At 45.6% G+C, this 15,075-nt stretch overlaps 1 protein-coding gene across 2 annotated transcripts in view; it reads left to right on the top strand.

Annotated features, from left to right (window-relative positions):
• E2F7 (E2F transcription factor 7) overlaps positions 1 to 10,882 on the top strand; it is a 38,339-nt gene extending 27,457 nt beyond the window's left edge. The window contains exons 9-14 of one of the 2 annotated variants that reach the window (XM_008526525.2): positions 334 to 406; positions 2,498 to 2,678; positions 2,805 to 3,002; positions 4,426 to 4,663; positions 6,201 to 6,622; positions 7,962 to 10,882. In XM_008526525.2, coding sequence (XP_008524747.1) covers positions 334 to 406; positions 2,498 to 2,678; positions 2,805 to 3,002; positions 4,426 to 4,663; positions 6,201 to 6,622; positions 7,962 to 8,132 — 1,283 coding nt within the window. In that variant the 3' untranslated portion in view covers positions 8,133 to 10,882. Of the gene's footprint in view, positions 1 to 333; positions 407 to 2,497; positions 3,003 to 4,425; positions 4,664 to 6,200; positions 6,623 to 7,961 lie in introns of both variants that reach the window. The other variant, XM_008526524.2, reaches the window with a different exon arrangement.
• The last annotated feature ends 4,193 nt before the right edge of the window (positions 10,883 to 15,075 follow it).

The following is a 15,075-nucleotide window of genomic DNA, read 5'->3' as shown; positions in this document are numbered from 1 at the left end:
TGAATCAAAACCAGAATGGATTTGGGGCTGGCCCGGTGGCATAGTGGTTAAGTTCATGTGCTCTGCTTTGGTAGCCTGGGGTTCACAGGTTTGGATCCCAGGCGTGGACCTAGCACCGCTCATCAGGCCATGCTGTGGCAGCATCCCACATAACATAGAGGAAGATTGACACAGATGTTAGCTCAGCAACAATCTTCCTCACAAAAAATTTTTAAAAAACAGAATGGATTTGAGATAGTCTTATAATCCCAGAGCTGTGAATAAGGAACCATGCTGTATATAATTGGTGTGTATACTTTGCTATTTTGGTTAGAACTTCATTGTTCTTTTCAGGATCAGATGGCTACTCCTTAGAAATTGGAAGTCTGGCAGCTGTTTACCGACAGAAAATAGAAGACAATTCACAGTAAGTCTTTAAAAACTCCAAGTGTATTCTTATCTATTTCCTAATGTTAACTTTGACTGAATTGAAATGCCACCCATCAAAAGCTAAATTTTGGCAATCTTGCTCGTAAGTCAGCCGTTTGTTTATTAAGAATGTTATCAGTTTCCCCTCTGTGCCCAACACTGTGCAGGATGTAGCGTCAGGGACACAAAAGTATAAAAATTTATCCCCTAAACTATGAAAGCTTATAGGAAAGAAAACAAAAAGACAAATAACACTGAAAAAAGACAATTCCCTCCTAACGTGGCCTGAGAAATGATGCATCGTAGTCCCACAAATCACTGTGCTGTCATCGTGGTGACTTTGCTTATGGATATGAACTCATTTCATCTCAACAGCAGTCTTTTGAGGTTGGGACTGTTATCCTCCATTTACAGAGAGAAAACTGAAACCCAGAGAGCTTAAGTAACTTACCTAAGGTCACAATGCTAATGAGTGACAGAGGGGATTCAAACCCAGGCCATCTGACTCCAATTTTGGGCCTAATTTTGAAGGAAATCACATGCTACCAGAGGAAACAGAAGAAATGCTGAAGAGGAAACAAGAGAGGCTTTAATGACAGATGTGGGAAGAAACAGATTGAGAGGCAGGCTCAGGGAGTGGGGCCCAATAAGCTGATGAGTTTAGCTATAATGATTTGTCCAAATAGGACAGTAAAAGGAAATATCATTCATAAGAAGAGCTTGGGGTGTTGGAGGTAAATAGGTCAAGTTGGCAAAAAGCTTTGAAACCCAGGTTGAAAAGTGTGGATTCATCAGACAGACGGGACGGAACTATTGCAGATTCACGGGAGACGCCCAGCTGGCTGCGTCAAGCAGGTGGATGGGAGGTAGAGAAGGGCTCCAGATGAGCGGGTCACGGAGCGGAGCAGTGGCAGTCCTTCTGGTCTGCTGTGGTGAGGTCTGAGCCACGTGGGCTGAAGATGGAAATCAGTGTAAGACAGTGAGCCAGCAAACTCACCAGAGTAGAAAGAGGCAGCACAGAGAACGCCTGGGTTTCAGGTGATGGGGTATGGTTGGTGGAGATGGGGAGTTTGAAGGTGGAGGCCAGAGGTAGGGCCCTGGGTGCTGTGCTCAGTGTGGGCGTGTTGAGTTTCTGAGAGCCAAGTTGTGGCGATCCTCTTCTGAGTGGCCGTGGTTGAGAAAGTCACTCATCGCCGCAGCCCCGTGGACAAGACTGTGGGCAAAATAGGCCGCAGCGATTCCATCAGAAAGGTGGAGAGAAATCCCTGTCCTCTGTTTACTGTTCTTAAAGGAATTAGAAAAGGATTTTCTTCATTTAGTTTCAAAAATATACTAAAAATATGTTTTTAAACGGTACTTGGAAATTTTTCTGTGTAGAAGGACCAGACATTGTTTATAATCTCACATATTGATGAGGCTTAATTTTGAATGTATGCTGCCCAGAAATTCTGTAGTGATACTGAGCAGAATGGGACAAGAATGACAGAAAATAATAATTTTGTAGATGTTTATTTCCTCACTCACTGCCCACTTCATTTATCTCACCGTGGATTTGAGACCAACTAGATGCGTCCTTTAAATGAAAGTTGGGTCCAGTCTCTGTCGCCCACCCAGGCCCTCCCGGGTGACTGAGTGTGAGGCCCAGCTGGTGCCCTTCGGCAGGTGGCTTAGCCTCTGAGCTTCAGTGTTCCCTCCTGGAAAGCTAGCGGGGGAAGGATGAGAGCATCTATAATCATTGTGGCCTTATGCTGATTATTAGCGTCTGAATGCCTGGTTAGGAGTACATGCCGGGTAACTGGTAACTATGAGGTGTGGAAGAGGGAGGGAGGAGCCAGCATTAGCTCCTACCTGAGACCCACAAGAGCACACCCACCTCGGCTCCCCTCCCCGTCCCTAACCGTCCGTCAGGTTATATCTGGGCATCTGCCTCTGGGGTCAGCCAGTCTGTGCTCAGCAGTGCGCTTTCCTGTCAGCCTGAACGGTGTCGTCTCACTCCACTCTGACACATCCCTCTTTAGGAAAGCGACGAGTCAGGAGTTGGTAGAAGGTGGTAACTTGATGGTGCCCATTACGTTCCTTTTTATTCCAGGGCGAAAGCCTGTGCCAGTAAGAGAGTGACGCCTCCATCAAGCAGTCTGGACCCTGCTGCCCCTTCCCCCGTCCTCTCTGCTGACTCAGAATATGGTGTGACTCCTTTGGCCCACCAAGTATTTTCTGTGGCTCACACGGACTTGCAGCCCTTCTCCATGCAGAACGGTCCGAATGGCCAAGTAGGTGTTATCTCACGGGCTCCGGCAGCCTCAGACGTAGAGAGCCTGCAGCCAGCCCTGCTGGCCGGCCAGCCCTTGGTGTATGTGCCCTCCACCTCACTGTTCATGCTGTACGGGCGCCTGCAGGAGCAACTGTCCCCTGGGTCCAGGGCCACGTCTGAGAGGGACAGCAGAAGCTCGGAAGTCACAGCAGCAGAGCAGTCATCCACACCCTCCGTTCAGAAGCGCCTCAGTGAGGAGCGGAAGCCCCAGGAGGAGGAGCCGGCCACTAAAAGACAAAGTAGAGACTACGAAGACGGCCCGCTGTCCCTTGTCATCCCCAAGGTAACGGAGTTGAGGTGGTCGTGCTCAGTGACGCCATTAACCCAGAGCTTCTTCCTAGTAAAGACACAGATACTGGGGCTGGAATATGAGGTATTTCACGTGTCACTTGAATAATTAAGCCAGGGACTGGCTCTCCCAAAAGATCTTGCCATAAAGTAGTACTGTAAGAAAAGTAAGTGATTTTTGTAAAAGCCATATTTTGCATAAAATGCTAAAAAGTATAAAGGAAAAAAACCTTACCCATAATCCCACCAGAGAGACAATCACTGTTAACATATTTGTATATTTCGTCTCTGTCTTTTTGCTGTGCAGCCGGCCCTCGGAATCCGTGGGTTCCACATCCAGCGTCAGCCAACCGCGGATGAAAGGCCTGCAGTGGTTGCGTCTGTACTGAACATGTACAGACATTTTTATTGTCATTGTTCCCTAAACAATGCAGTGTAACAACTATTTACATGGCATTTACATTGCATTGGGTATTATGAGTAATCTGGCGATGATTTAAAGTATGGAGAGGATGTGTGTAGGTTATATGCAAATACTGTGCTATTTTATGTAAGGGACTCGAGCATCCCCGGATGTGGGTATTCACAGGGCCTGGAACCATCCCCTGCAGATACCGAGGGGCGACTATATTTTTTTTGAACAAATTGAGATCACTGAAATAATCATGTTAATCGAGGGTGCGCCTAAGTTCCAGAGGCAGGAATGTGGGTGCTTCTGGCTTTCAGGGTCTGTATCAGTTCTTGTTGCTGCTCTCAGAGATCCTGTTTCCCTAACTACAAAATGAAAAGACCAAAAAGTGGGCTGTCCTCATCTCCCACTCAGTGGCCATTCGGAGGTTCGTAAGATATGGCCTGTAAAGCTCACAGAGAGCAGAAGCACTGTCATGACAGCCGTTTGTGGTAGGTCAGCCAGGACTCTTCATGGAAATCAGTCTGTTCATTAAGACCCTTTCTCCTCTCTTCCTTTCTCCTGCCAGACTGAGTTTTTCTAGTTTTGTATGTAGCCTGGGGTTGCAGAACAGAAGTGAAGGACTGGCTGGCATATGTCTTAGATAACCAGGACGGCTTTGGGCCAGCCCCACAGTTCTTATCAGGCCCCTCAGAGACCACAGCATCAACCCCTTTACGTGTTAGCAGCTCAGAAATTGATTTCACAGCCTAACCACCGTGGCCAGTTTTCCGTTATTCAAATCCCCATCATCCCTCTGCTTGAGCCTCCCAGGCCTGCAGAAGCACACGACGTGACACTGAGTTTCAGACCATGCCCATGAGCACGACTGAAGCGCTGGCACGCGGTCGGTGGTGCACAGCTGTGTTTGCCCTTTCTGTTTGTGTGAGCTATTTTGAGGAAGCTGTCATTAAGATCTACTGCTGGGATTTTGACTTGCTCTTCTGGTTCCTGGTTTGGTTGTGCTTAGAAACCCTCGGATTCCACAGACATGGCCCCCCCCGAGACCGTGGGTGACGGGGGGTCCGCGTCCCTCGACGACCTCCCCAGGAATGGTGAACGCCCTGCTGCAGAGGCGCTTTCGGGAAGGGCTCCTTCCGCATGGGGGAACCCGTCAGGGCGTACGGAGACTGAGAAGCCTTCAGAGGAGAAGGACAGCCCCACAGAGCCCCCGCTGCTGCAGTACGTGTGCGTGCAGTCGCCAGCCGGTAAGGGTGCTGTCGCGCCCGAGTCCCCTGGGGAGTCTAGATTTTAAAATTCCTGTCCAGTCGCCTGACCCACGTGGTTCACTGATGACTGCTGGGAGTCATTTTACCCTTCACCCCGTGTTTTCTGCATCCGTGAAATGAAGGTCGAGGCTGCTTCCACTTTCACCAACCTCAGAATCATGGGAAAGTTATTAGGGCAGGTGATTTTTTTAAAATGCATTAAACTTTATTTGGTAAAAGGCACAACAAATTCAAAAGATGATTCAGTTTTTATAATTCAGCTGAATCTGGCATTGGTTCAGTTTAACAATACAAACCTCTTGGCCACCGTGTGCAGCTAGCGTGCGATCTCGTGAATACCCAGAAGTACGGGCATGTCCCCGTGGGCGAGAGCCAGCTCTGGAGCGAGAGGCTGGACGGTGAAACCACTTGATATCTGCATGAACTTAAGCCATCCTCACAGCAATCATAGGAGCACCTGCTTCACGGGGTGCTGTGAGAATCGAATTAAATTTAATAAGAGAACGCACCTAAAGCACTTAGAATAATAGTGCCTGACGCTTATGAGACGCAATAAATGCTGGTACTATTTTGAAATAAAACTGAAATATAACAGATACCTAATTTTTAAGATCCACACTTGTCCATGAAGCTACTCCTGATGCAAAGAGACTTAAATTGATTTTCCTTGGTTCCTTGTTTGCTTCACAGGTTAGGTAGGTATTTGTTATTATTCACTTACTTATCTAGAAAACATTCTCCTTTAGCAGATATTTTTGAGGGTTCAATGTAAACGTAATACTCGGTGTTGCGGATACACTGATGAATAAAAACAGACTCCGCCCCTGCTGAATGACGCTTGCAGCCCCACACGGCGAATGTTGGCCTTCTGGGCCCTGGACCCGTTGACACTGTGGAAGGCCATGGAGTCCTTCTCAGGGTGTTTGCAAATGCATAGAATTAAATACATAGGATTGAGGCCAATTATGTTGAAATACAGTTAGAAAAAATAATTTTTTAAATTACAGTAATAAAAAGATCTGACAGCAAGTCCAGGACACCCATAATTTCAAAGTTGTGCTGAGCTTAACAGTCTCTTAAGAAGTCTGCCATAGCTGTCAGGTTCTGTGAACACGTCTGTGCTTTTTAGGGACAGTCAAGGCACTGTTAATGCTGTTGTGACTTGTGGCCTGTGAGCTTAATTGAGGGAAGTATAAATCTCGGAAGTTCATAAATAAAGATATAATTTTTCCCATGCAAGTTCACTTTCCTCCTCAATTGGGGTTCAGTGGAGCTCAGGTTCATAAACCCTTTCAGGAGACAGGACATCCACCAAGTTACCACACAGGTAAATGTGGGGTTTCAGTCGTGGCCACTCTGCGATGAGGCAGTGTGGGGCTGGAGAGCACAGGGGTCGTGACGTGCCCAGTGGGGGCTGGTTTATTGTGGGCCGCTACCTGAAGGGCCATGAGGGATGTGAGCTTGAATAGTATGGTCACGTTGTGTTGACTTTCACCTTGTTCTGCTTGTGTTTCAGGATTAAATGGTTTCAGTGTGCTCTTCTCTGGCAGTCAGATCCTCCATGCTGTGGGACCCTCTTCAGGTCAGCTGTCGTCCCTCAGTGTCCCTTGCATGGTCTTACCACCTCCAGCACTGGGCTCTTTTCCTGTTCTCTATTCTCCCCCAATGCCCAGGCCACTGTCCTCTGCCCCTGGTGCTCTCCCAAACTCAGGACCTGTGAATTTGGGCCTGTCTGGCCTCGGATCAGCAGCTCACCTTCTCATCGGCCCTGCGGCCATGCTTAATCCAAAATCATCGACTCTCAGCTCCACAGACCCTCAGCTGCAGGGTCCGCTTTCACTTAACCTGAGTCCCGTGATGTCGAGAGCACACGCCATCATCCAGCCTGAGTCGCCCGCTTGTGGGGGACATCCAGTCTCCGCAGTCCAACTACAGCAGGTGAGCGCTGGCGTTTCATTTCGACTCAGCACAGGGCCCATGGCTCTGAGATGAGTGTGCCTGCGTTAATTAGCTCCGATTGCAGTCCCGTGACCGTAGGACGGGGGCTCTCCGTCAGGTTCTACCCAGCTTCCACCGGAGACCCAGCGTTGTCTGCTTACTTAGAAAGCACAGTCTTAAGGCGGCAGACCCTGTGCTTGAAGGATAAAAACATTTTTGAGTTGTCAATTTGTTTCTTAAAATTAGAGTGACTTATTTTAGGCATAAGTCAGGGGGATTTTTGATGAATGCCGAATGTTCAGATGATTTCTCCAAGCTTTCGTTTCATTAGCTCAATAAAGGAGACCACTCTGAATTTTAATTGTCCAGCTATAGAAACAGCCAAGGGAAATAGAAGTCTTGATACTACCACAAAGACTTTTAGCATTTGTCATTTCTTAAAATGCAGTGTTTAGGAGGGAATGGAGATATATATGTTCAAATGAAATATATGCAAATGTACGTATATGAATGTATATAGTCAATATAAATTAATCAGTATTGTCTTTCCCCCCCCCAAACTCTATTTGTAGTTCAGTCAGTCAATATTTATTGAATTTCTATTAGGCATTAGGCATTGTTCAAAGTGATTACTTCTCTCCCAGAGAAAAAGTAGTCTGTGGCCAAAAGTATTTTAGACAAGTTTACTCAGAGGCCCAGAAGTTTGCTAGACACCGAAATAAACATGTTAGGTTTTAAGCAAAGTGGTTGTAACATGGCACATGCTTTTTGATCACTAGTTATGTGCTAGCCACTGACCTAGGCAGTGAGGATGTAACAGTAAGCAGGATGATGCTCCCTGCCCTTTTGGGGCACATTAAGGGGATAAATACTTAACATTTAACTTGAGAGGATAAATATTAGCAAGTAAACCAAAAAAGCCAAGACACATACACTGACTGTTTGCCTGGCATGGTCTAAAGTGCTTTATAAATATTAACTCATTTCCTTCCTACAACCCTGTGAAGGCGCTCTGTATCACCCCATTGTGTGGATGTCCCGCACTGAGGGACACACGGTTAGGTAACCTTCCTGAGGCCACACAGCCAGCGGGGGCGGGTGTCAGTGCCACACTCGGAACCTCTTTGCGAGGCTGCCTTTCTGCACACAGAATAAATGAGTTAATCTCCAGTCATGATAAGTGTTGTGCAGGAGAGAAGTCAGATGAGTGTGACAAAAGCAGAGGGGAGAATGCCTGCATCAGGGTCTCAATGACACAGTCAAGAAAGGGCTTCCACGTCAGAGATGGAGGGCAGTTTCTTTTCACTTCTGCTTTTCCTTACCCCTTTTTCGTTTTCAGTCACCAGCTCCGGTGACCCCCAAGAGCATCCGACGCACACATCGGGAGACATTTTTCAAGACACCTGGCAGCCTCGGAGACCCTGTCCTTAGGAGAAGAGAAAGGAACCAGTCACGAAACACCAGCTCGGCACAGAGGAGACTTGAAATCCCAAGCAGTGGGGCTGACTAAGTGACACTTTGCCAGGCAGGGTGGGAACAGACCACCTGAATTTCCTCGTGTATTGATCACATCCTGATGCTGAACGGAAAGCAGAATGCAGACCATCAGTCTTCAGCACGCATCCTTCCTCTCTTCCACCCGTGGTTCTGATGTTAACTTCCCATCATCGTGAATCATCTATTTTCCTGAAAGTAATTGTTACTAATTGTGCATTTGATACCAGAGTCCGGACTCTGTACCTGATGTCACCATGACAGCGCCGACTGACTTTAGTGGTTTCAATTCAAGAATCCTCTTATTGCTGGGAGTCGACCTGAACAGGCTGTGGGGTCTGGTGGTTTTTCTAAAGGGGGGGCCTGTCTAGCACTTACCTGGGGTGAGCATTCTTGCCACGTGTTTGCCCTCGCCCTGAGGAGATCTGTGGTGAGAGAAGCTTCTTTCTGCAGTTTTAAAAAAGCTACTGCTTCCTTAGGCTTCACCGGGAAGCCAGCGTCAGTTGTGAATCCTATGGTATTATTTATTTTGTTCCTGAAGTGGGATTTAGTGCAAAAAGTTTACAACTACAGCAAAACACATGTTTTTCAGGGTATGACGACTTGAATGTTTCTACTTTTTTTGTATGATTTGCCCTGCACTTATTTTACAGCCTAGGAAAAATGTGGATAAATGTATATACATGACAGAACGTCAAGACCAAAATAACTGTGAAAGACACACCTGCTCTGATGAACTGTGCTGACCTCTCTGGGCCTGAGAACCAAGATGAACTTGGCAGCCTGACAGCTGCTTCTCGAATAGCTGTGTGAAGGACGAGGTTTTACTGTTCCTTTGTAGAAGTCCTACCGTGCTCACTTGCCGTCACCACCTGCCCCTGTGGTTTTATATTTAAATGTTGACTGTAGAGTGTCAGATATGGGTGCCTTCTAATAATTGCTGTTTATTGAATAAATCAGGAAAGTGGAAAGTAATTATATGGAAAATTGGAACCTGGATGGGACCTTTTGATAGAATTCTGAAGAGTAACGATGTAGAAATTGATAGAGGACAATAGGTGATTCTTTTATTTTTTCCTTTACTTTTTTTCTGCATGTTTGGAAGGGCAAGAGGGAAAATGGACACATTATGTTCAGTATTGAAACCAGAGTTATTTTTCAGAGTACTTCTGACAAATAAGAATGCTGAGTGCAGGGGTTCATTGTTCTCGTGCGAATGCAGTATCCCTTTGTTGCATCATATTACTTTAGGTTTCATTAAGTAGCCAAGCTAGATCTTGTTTTCCTGGATTTATGGATATTCACCTCATTCTTGTCTCTTCAGAGTAAACGCCTTTCTCCCTCCACCGTCCCTCCCTCCACCCTTCCTTCCTTTCTTTGTTCCTTTCTCTTTTCCTAAACTTCTATCTTAGATTTGGATTCTTGGTGTAGGGTTTTATTTTATTCTTATTTTTGGACCCAATAAAATATTATATGAAAGAATAAAAATATTAATTTAAGAGACTCTGGGAGTCTCAGTAAAGTAGCTTTATATTAACTACAGGATAGTATTAGCCTTATTACCCCCACGAGATTTTTGAAAACTTCAGGTAGGTAGTCAGATTAAATAAATTTGCTATTATATAAAATTTTTTATCAACACTAAACTTTTAAAGTTTACAAGATTTTTTTTTTTCCCTTTTTCAGTCTTCTCTAGAGTTAAACAGATAAAAACATGGCTCTGATCATCAACAATTGCATGGTAATGATTACCCCAAACTAGTATGATAGGTTCCCCATCAAGACGTAACAATCTGCCTTTTCCAGGTAGGCTACAGCCATGCAGCGTATAGGCCTGCCCAGGGGATGTGGGTTTTCAGTATGCCACGCTCAAGACCTTCCACAAAGTACTCCCACTTGAGAGGTGTGCATTTAGATGAAAGCAAACTGATACGCCCTTCCTGTTCTTGGATGCTCGCCACTTACTACTTTAACTTCTTTTTCATCTTTTTTTATTCTGTTCATGATATGACTACATAAACCTCAGAGAATTCACAGTTCTTGAGGAGTGTTAAGAAGCAGCCCCATAGAGGAGACCATTATGACTGTGACATACTTAGCAGTAGAAAACTAAGAACAAACTCCTTCTGTGCTCAGTACCCACCTCTTAATGTGGCTTTGTGATACATAAAGATGAAATAATAATGCAGTGGTTGCTCCTGTCAGGACGCGAGTGTGTTTCTTACAGAGCAACTGGCGGTAGTGACGCTGCTGAGCTGCACGTGGGTATTTGCGTGCGTGAAGAAGCTGTAGCCAGCCTGAGTCGATCATTGTGTAAATTAGTAAAAGGAAAAACCCATTGTTGGCGATCCTGCAGCTTTTGAGTTGGCACTGAGGAAGGTGTGTGCCCTACACTGTCCAGGGTTTGTGAAACCCTTTCATTCTGGTACAAGAGTTGGGGGTATAACTTTTATACTTGAATCTACCTACCAAGTTTACATTTCTCAATTCCTTTTTATAAGGTGCTATTTCTGTATTTAAATACCTTTTTTTTTTCCATGTAAAGCTGCTTTCTGCTTCTCTTATTGCACTGCTAGTTTTACGTAGGTATTAATTTTATTGCTGCATACTGCTTTTTTCCTGTTATTTAGTTCTTTTTTTTCCTAACAGCTATATTATCTATAGCTGTCTACTTGTAACTTTACTACATGTAAACTGATTTTTTTCTTTTAGAAAAATCTTAAGCTTTATAAATAGTAATAAAAACGAATTCATTTAATAAGACGCAGGCCGTGTTCGTTGGTGGACTCTCTCTGTGTGCCATTTTCAGTAAAACCCTAACAGGTGCAGCACAGCCAGCCAGACCCTCATAAGCCCAAATCAGATCTCCGCTGAGACCTCCGGGTGGTTCCCAGATGCCAGCCCTGTATCCGCATCACGTGGGAGCTTGGGAGGGTTGAGGGCCGTGCTGTTGACCTGCTGATTTCCACCTGAGTGAGAAACTCCTGCGGTTTGCGGCTTCCAGATGATTCTGATACTTATCCAATATAAGAATCACAGGTGAATGCAGACCACCTCCCTGACGTCTCATGCTATCAGCAAGGTGAAACGCCTCTCAGTCTAGCCAATGCCCACCTTTCATTCAAAGCCGGATTCTCTCGTTCACCCTCATTATTTAAAGAACCTCCAAGCAGGCTTGGTCTGGCTTCCCTGGCTCATGCTATCTCCAGGGTCAGTTATGTTGCACTGTTGTCGGTCTCCCATGCTAACTTGTGAGGAGTTAGGGAAAACAAGCTTGAAGCTCCAATATCAGGCCTCATGCTTGGTACAGCAGAAGCCCCCAAAACGGTGGTGGAGGAACGGTAGGCCTCTCACAGCAGCGCCGCCCCTTTGCCAGCAGTCAGTTCGATTCAGCCTGTGGCTGCCTTGTTTTATTGTGACCGCTTCCTTCCTACACATCTCTTGTCCCAGTCTCTAGCCTTATTTCTCACAAGACGTGTATAAAATGACCCAGGATAAGTTAGCTTCTACACCTGCACCGCGATCAGGACTACACTAGCATGTATTTAGGGGTATATGACATTATAACAAGATCCTGCTGTACTGCAGGCGTCTGCCAAGATCTCACATGTGTCCCCTCTTGGTCATCTTTAACAGAGTAAACTGTGCACTGGACAAGCAGACTTGTGGGGTAATCATGAAAGCAGCTTTGTTTTGCCCCCGAGTGTCCCTGTAAGCCTGGTCGATGGGGGTGACACACCGGCCCTCGGATGAGCGTTAAGTTAGGTGCTGTGGTTTATCTGGTTACTGTAAGAGAACTTCTCAGTCATTTTCAGTTACAAAGACAATCTCAATTCATTGTGTGGAAAGAGCATTTAAAACTTCACCACCTGAGTCACAGGATGAGAGAAGGCGGGCTCCTTTGCCTCTTTGCTAAGCACTTCTCCTTCCTCACGTGCTTGCCTGGACTTCTAGCCCCAGCAAGGTCAAAGCAGGCGGTGGGAGAGGCAAGGGCAGAGGATATCAGGGGGTTAACAGGCACTGCCGTAAGCGGGCTTCTCATACCGCGGGACTGGCCCACGTTTGAGCTGTTTTGCGTGGCCAGTTCTTCAGAGGCCTCAGGTTGGCAACATTTGCCTGAATTTCCTGTGATGCGAGCAGTGCGTTTTCCTCCAGCTGCTCTTCTCTCTCAGAATCTGGTTTTCCCACAGTCCACTCCACACAGACTCTTGGGCGGGATTTAGAACAGTCCAGGCTGGCTCTATCTGCCACAAGCCTGCATCCAGTGCCCTTTGCCCCGATTCTTGGCCAGAAGGCCCAGCCAAACTCCCAGCAGCCTCTCCCTCCCTCCCCTGCCAAAGCTGCTAGCGCCCCCACAACCGCCAGGCGCCCCAGACCAGAGTTACACACCAGAACTCTCTCCAACTTCAGGCAAGAAATGAGGCGAGCAGCACCCTCCCTCCCCTCAGTGGCTCCAGGGAGGCACCACAGCATAACTCTCCAAAGAAATGTCCACAAAACCCATTTCTCCTTCCATTTGCTCAACCCCTTCAAGGCTCTTTCAAGGCCTTATGGGTGAAGGGCTTCCGTGGTCGTGTAACTGGTTAGCGAGCCTCCTGCTCTATCCGTTCTTAGGAATGCAGCGTTTACCATAACTTAGTGTTGCAGCTCACCATTTACATCTGGGTAAACAGAAGTTTTTGTTGTCCAAGATTTGCGTTTTCCTAGCTGACTGTTATGGCACTTAATATCTCATCCTTATAAAAGTAATTTTTGATAGATATTGATGTGTTTGAAGTGTTAAGATCAGTTTGATTAGTTTGACATCTTTCTGTCCTGAAAATGCTTCTGAAATTAAGAAATCGTACCTAAAGCTAAATTTTCTGGAATTTTCTTCTTTCCGTTCTCTCCGATCTAAATCCTTTTTTGTCAATCGCCCGCTGGCAGCCTTCAGTTTGACTGGCTCTTCTCTCCAAGCCTCCAGTCTTTCCCCAACTGGGCCCTGAAGAGCTCGATTGTTCATAGATATTCAGAGTCAAATAAAGTGGGTAATCCTGGTAAGACAAAATTAAACAGCTAATTTTTTTTACTATAGGATTTATTAGAGATTTAAATTTGCAAGAGGAAATATAGTATATATACAAATTTTTTTAAACAGTTTGATAGCGGGACCACTTTTTTCTTAGAGTATCTTACAAGCATAAAGTTCAGCAGAAGTCACTTTGAGAAGCAATGAATTAATGCACCAAACAACCCTCTGAAACTTCCTTAGCCTTCAGCTTATTCAGATCAGAAACCATAGATGATTTATATCTGTATTCACAATGCCTGCCACAAAATGTGCACCCAGTAAAAACTTGGGAAGAATAGTTGACGGGTGAGTTACCACAGGTAATTTAATAAAAAAAAAAACTTAGAGAGCTTTTTCACTGCATGATTCTAGGTACATAACAGTTATTAGTTATTTAATAAATAATTGTGGTACAGCTTGCTGGTTTTTTTTTTTTTTTTTTTAGTTTAGAAGAATGGCTTCCACCATGCCACGAATGCTGATAAAATAAATTGAATTGTATCAATCCTGCTTTTACACTTTCAGTGGCATCCTATGCAGCATTTTCCTGTCTCCTTTAGCATGCCTTTCCAGAACTTCCAGGCTCTGGCCCCGACTTACCTTCCCAGCTCTACTAGTTACTGTCTGTTGCCCGTCAGCATTCATTTCCACTCCCCTTATAAGTTCTTTAACAGGGTCTGGAAGCCTGGGAACTACATTTCCCAGATCCCTTTGCTGCCAGCTTCTAGATGTGATTCTGTCAGTTAAATGCACTCATGCAGGATTTGGTAGAGAGAAAGGAACCTGAGGCTGTTCTTCCTCTTACACTAGGAGCAACTCGTGCACGGATTGCGGCAGACTGAGTTTTTGCAGCAGCCATTCTTTATTCTACTGTCTAGCCCAAGACGAGGTACAGCTATATATTGGCAGTAGCATCATACTGTTCCCAACCGTCCACAAGGAAACAGCATCCCCAAACCTCTGCGTAGCAGCGATGCTGACATGATCTAAACACTTCACAACAACCCCCTGACTTCTACTTTCCCTCCCTTCCAGCAATTTTATAAGCACCTAATTCCCTCTATTAAAAGTTTCCTGCTAGAAATACCTAGAGTGTTTTCTAATTTCTGCACAGAAGCCAGCAGTCCTATCTCCGCCAAGCCCCGCTCCTCCTCCTGCACCCGTCCTCTGTCAATCACTCCACTCTCAGTGCTCACGTCCTTCATATCCTTTTATGTGCTCTTGCCTTTGCACAGCCATCCTCTTCCTAAAATGCCCTCCTCCCACCCCCATTTTTCTTTCTTTATTAGGCCTTCTCACACGCATCTTCCAAAATCCAGTCCAAATGGCCCTCCCTCAGGAAGAGTGAGTTGGTTTCCCACCATACTGTGAGATCCTCCAAGGCGAGAATTAAGTTTTTCTCATCTAGGGCCTAGCACTGTGCTCAATGAGTATATGAATAAATGGTCCACCAAGCTGAAGAAGGATACACAGTATTGCACCTTGAGTTATCAGGGCAGCTGTGCCTTAATATGCAATGGCAACATGAAAATAGTGAGTACAATAAACAGCAGTTTCTCACCAGAACAAACATTCACTGATTCTCACCACAATCAAACCATGCATAGCCTCACCCCACCAAAGTCATGCTAATCATTTATTCATTCAATAAACATTTACTGTTACCATGTAAATGGAAGTAGTCTTGGTGGAGGGGCTTTTTCTCTCTTTTTCACCTTTTTTCTCTCTTTAATAATGATAGAGAATTATAGAAATGTAGTGCCCAAAGGAATCCTGAAAATTAGCTTATTCACTCTCCTATGTTTTACAGGGGGGAAATAGAGGCAAGGGGTTTAAGTGACTGGGCCTGGATCACACAGCTACTTAACCACAAAGCTGGACCAGAACACAGGACTCCAAATAACCCGGT

The sequence above is a fragment of the Equus przewalskii genome, chromosome 29 (assembly GCF_037783145.1).
Source record: "Equus przewalskii isolate Varuska chromosome 29, EquPr2, whole genome shotgun sequence".
Taxonomy (NCBI): Eukaryota; Metazoa; Chordata; class Mammalia; order Perissodactyla; family Equidae; genus Equus; species Equus przewalskii.
Note: the sequence above shows the minus strand (reverse complement) of the source record. Positions and strands in the feature narration are given on the sequence as shown.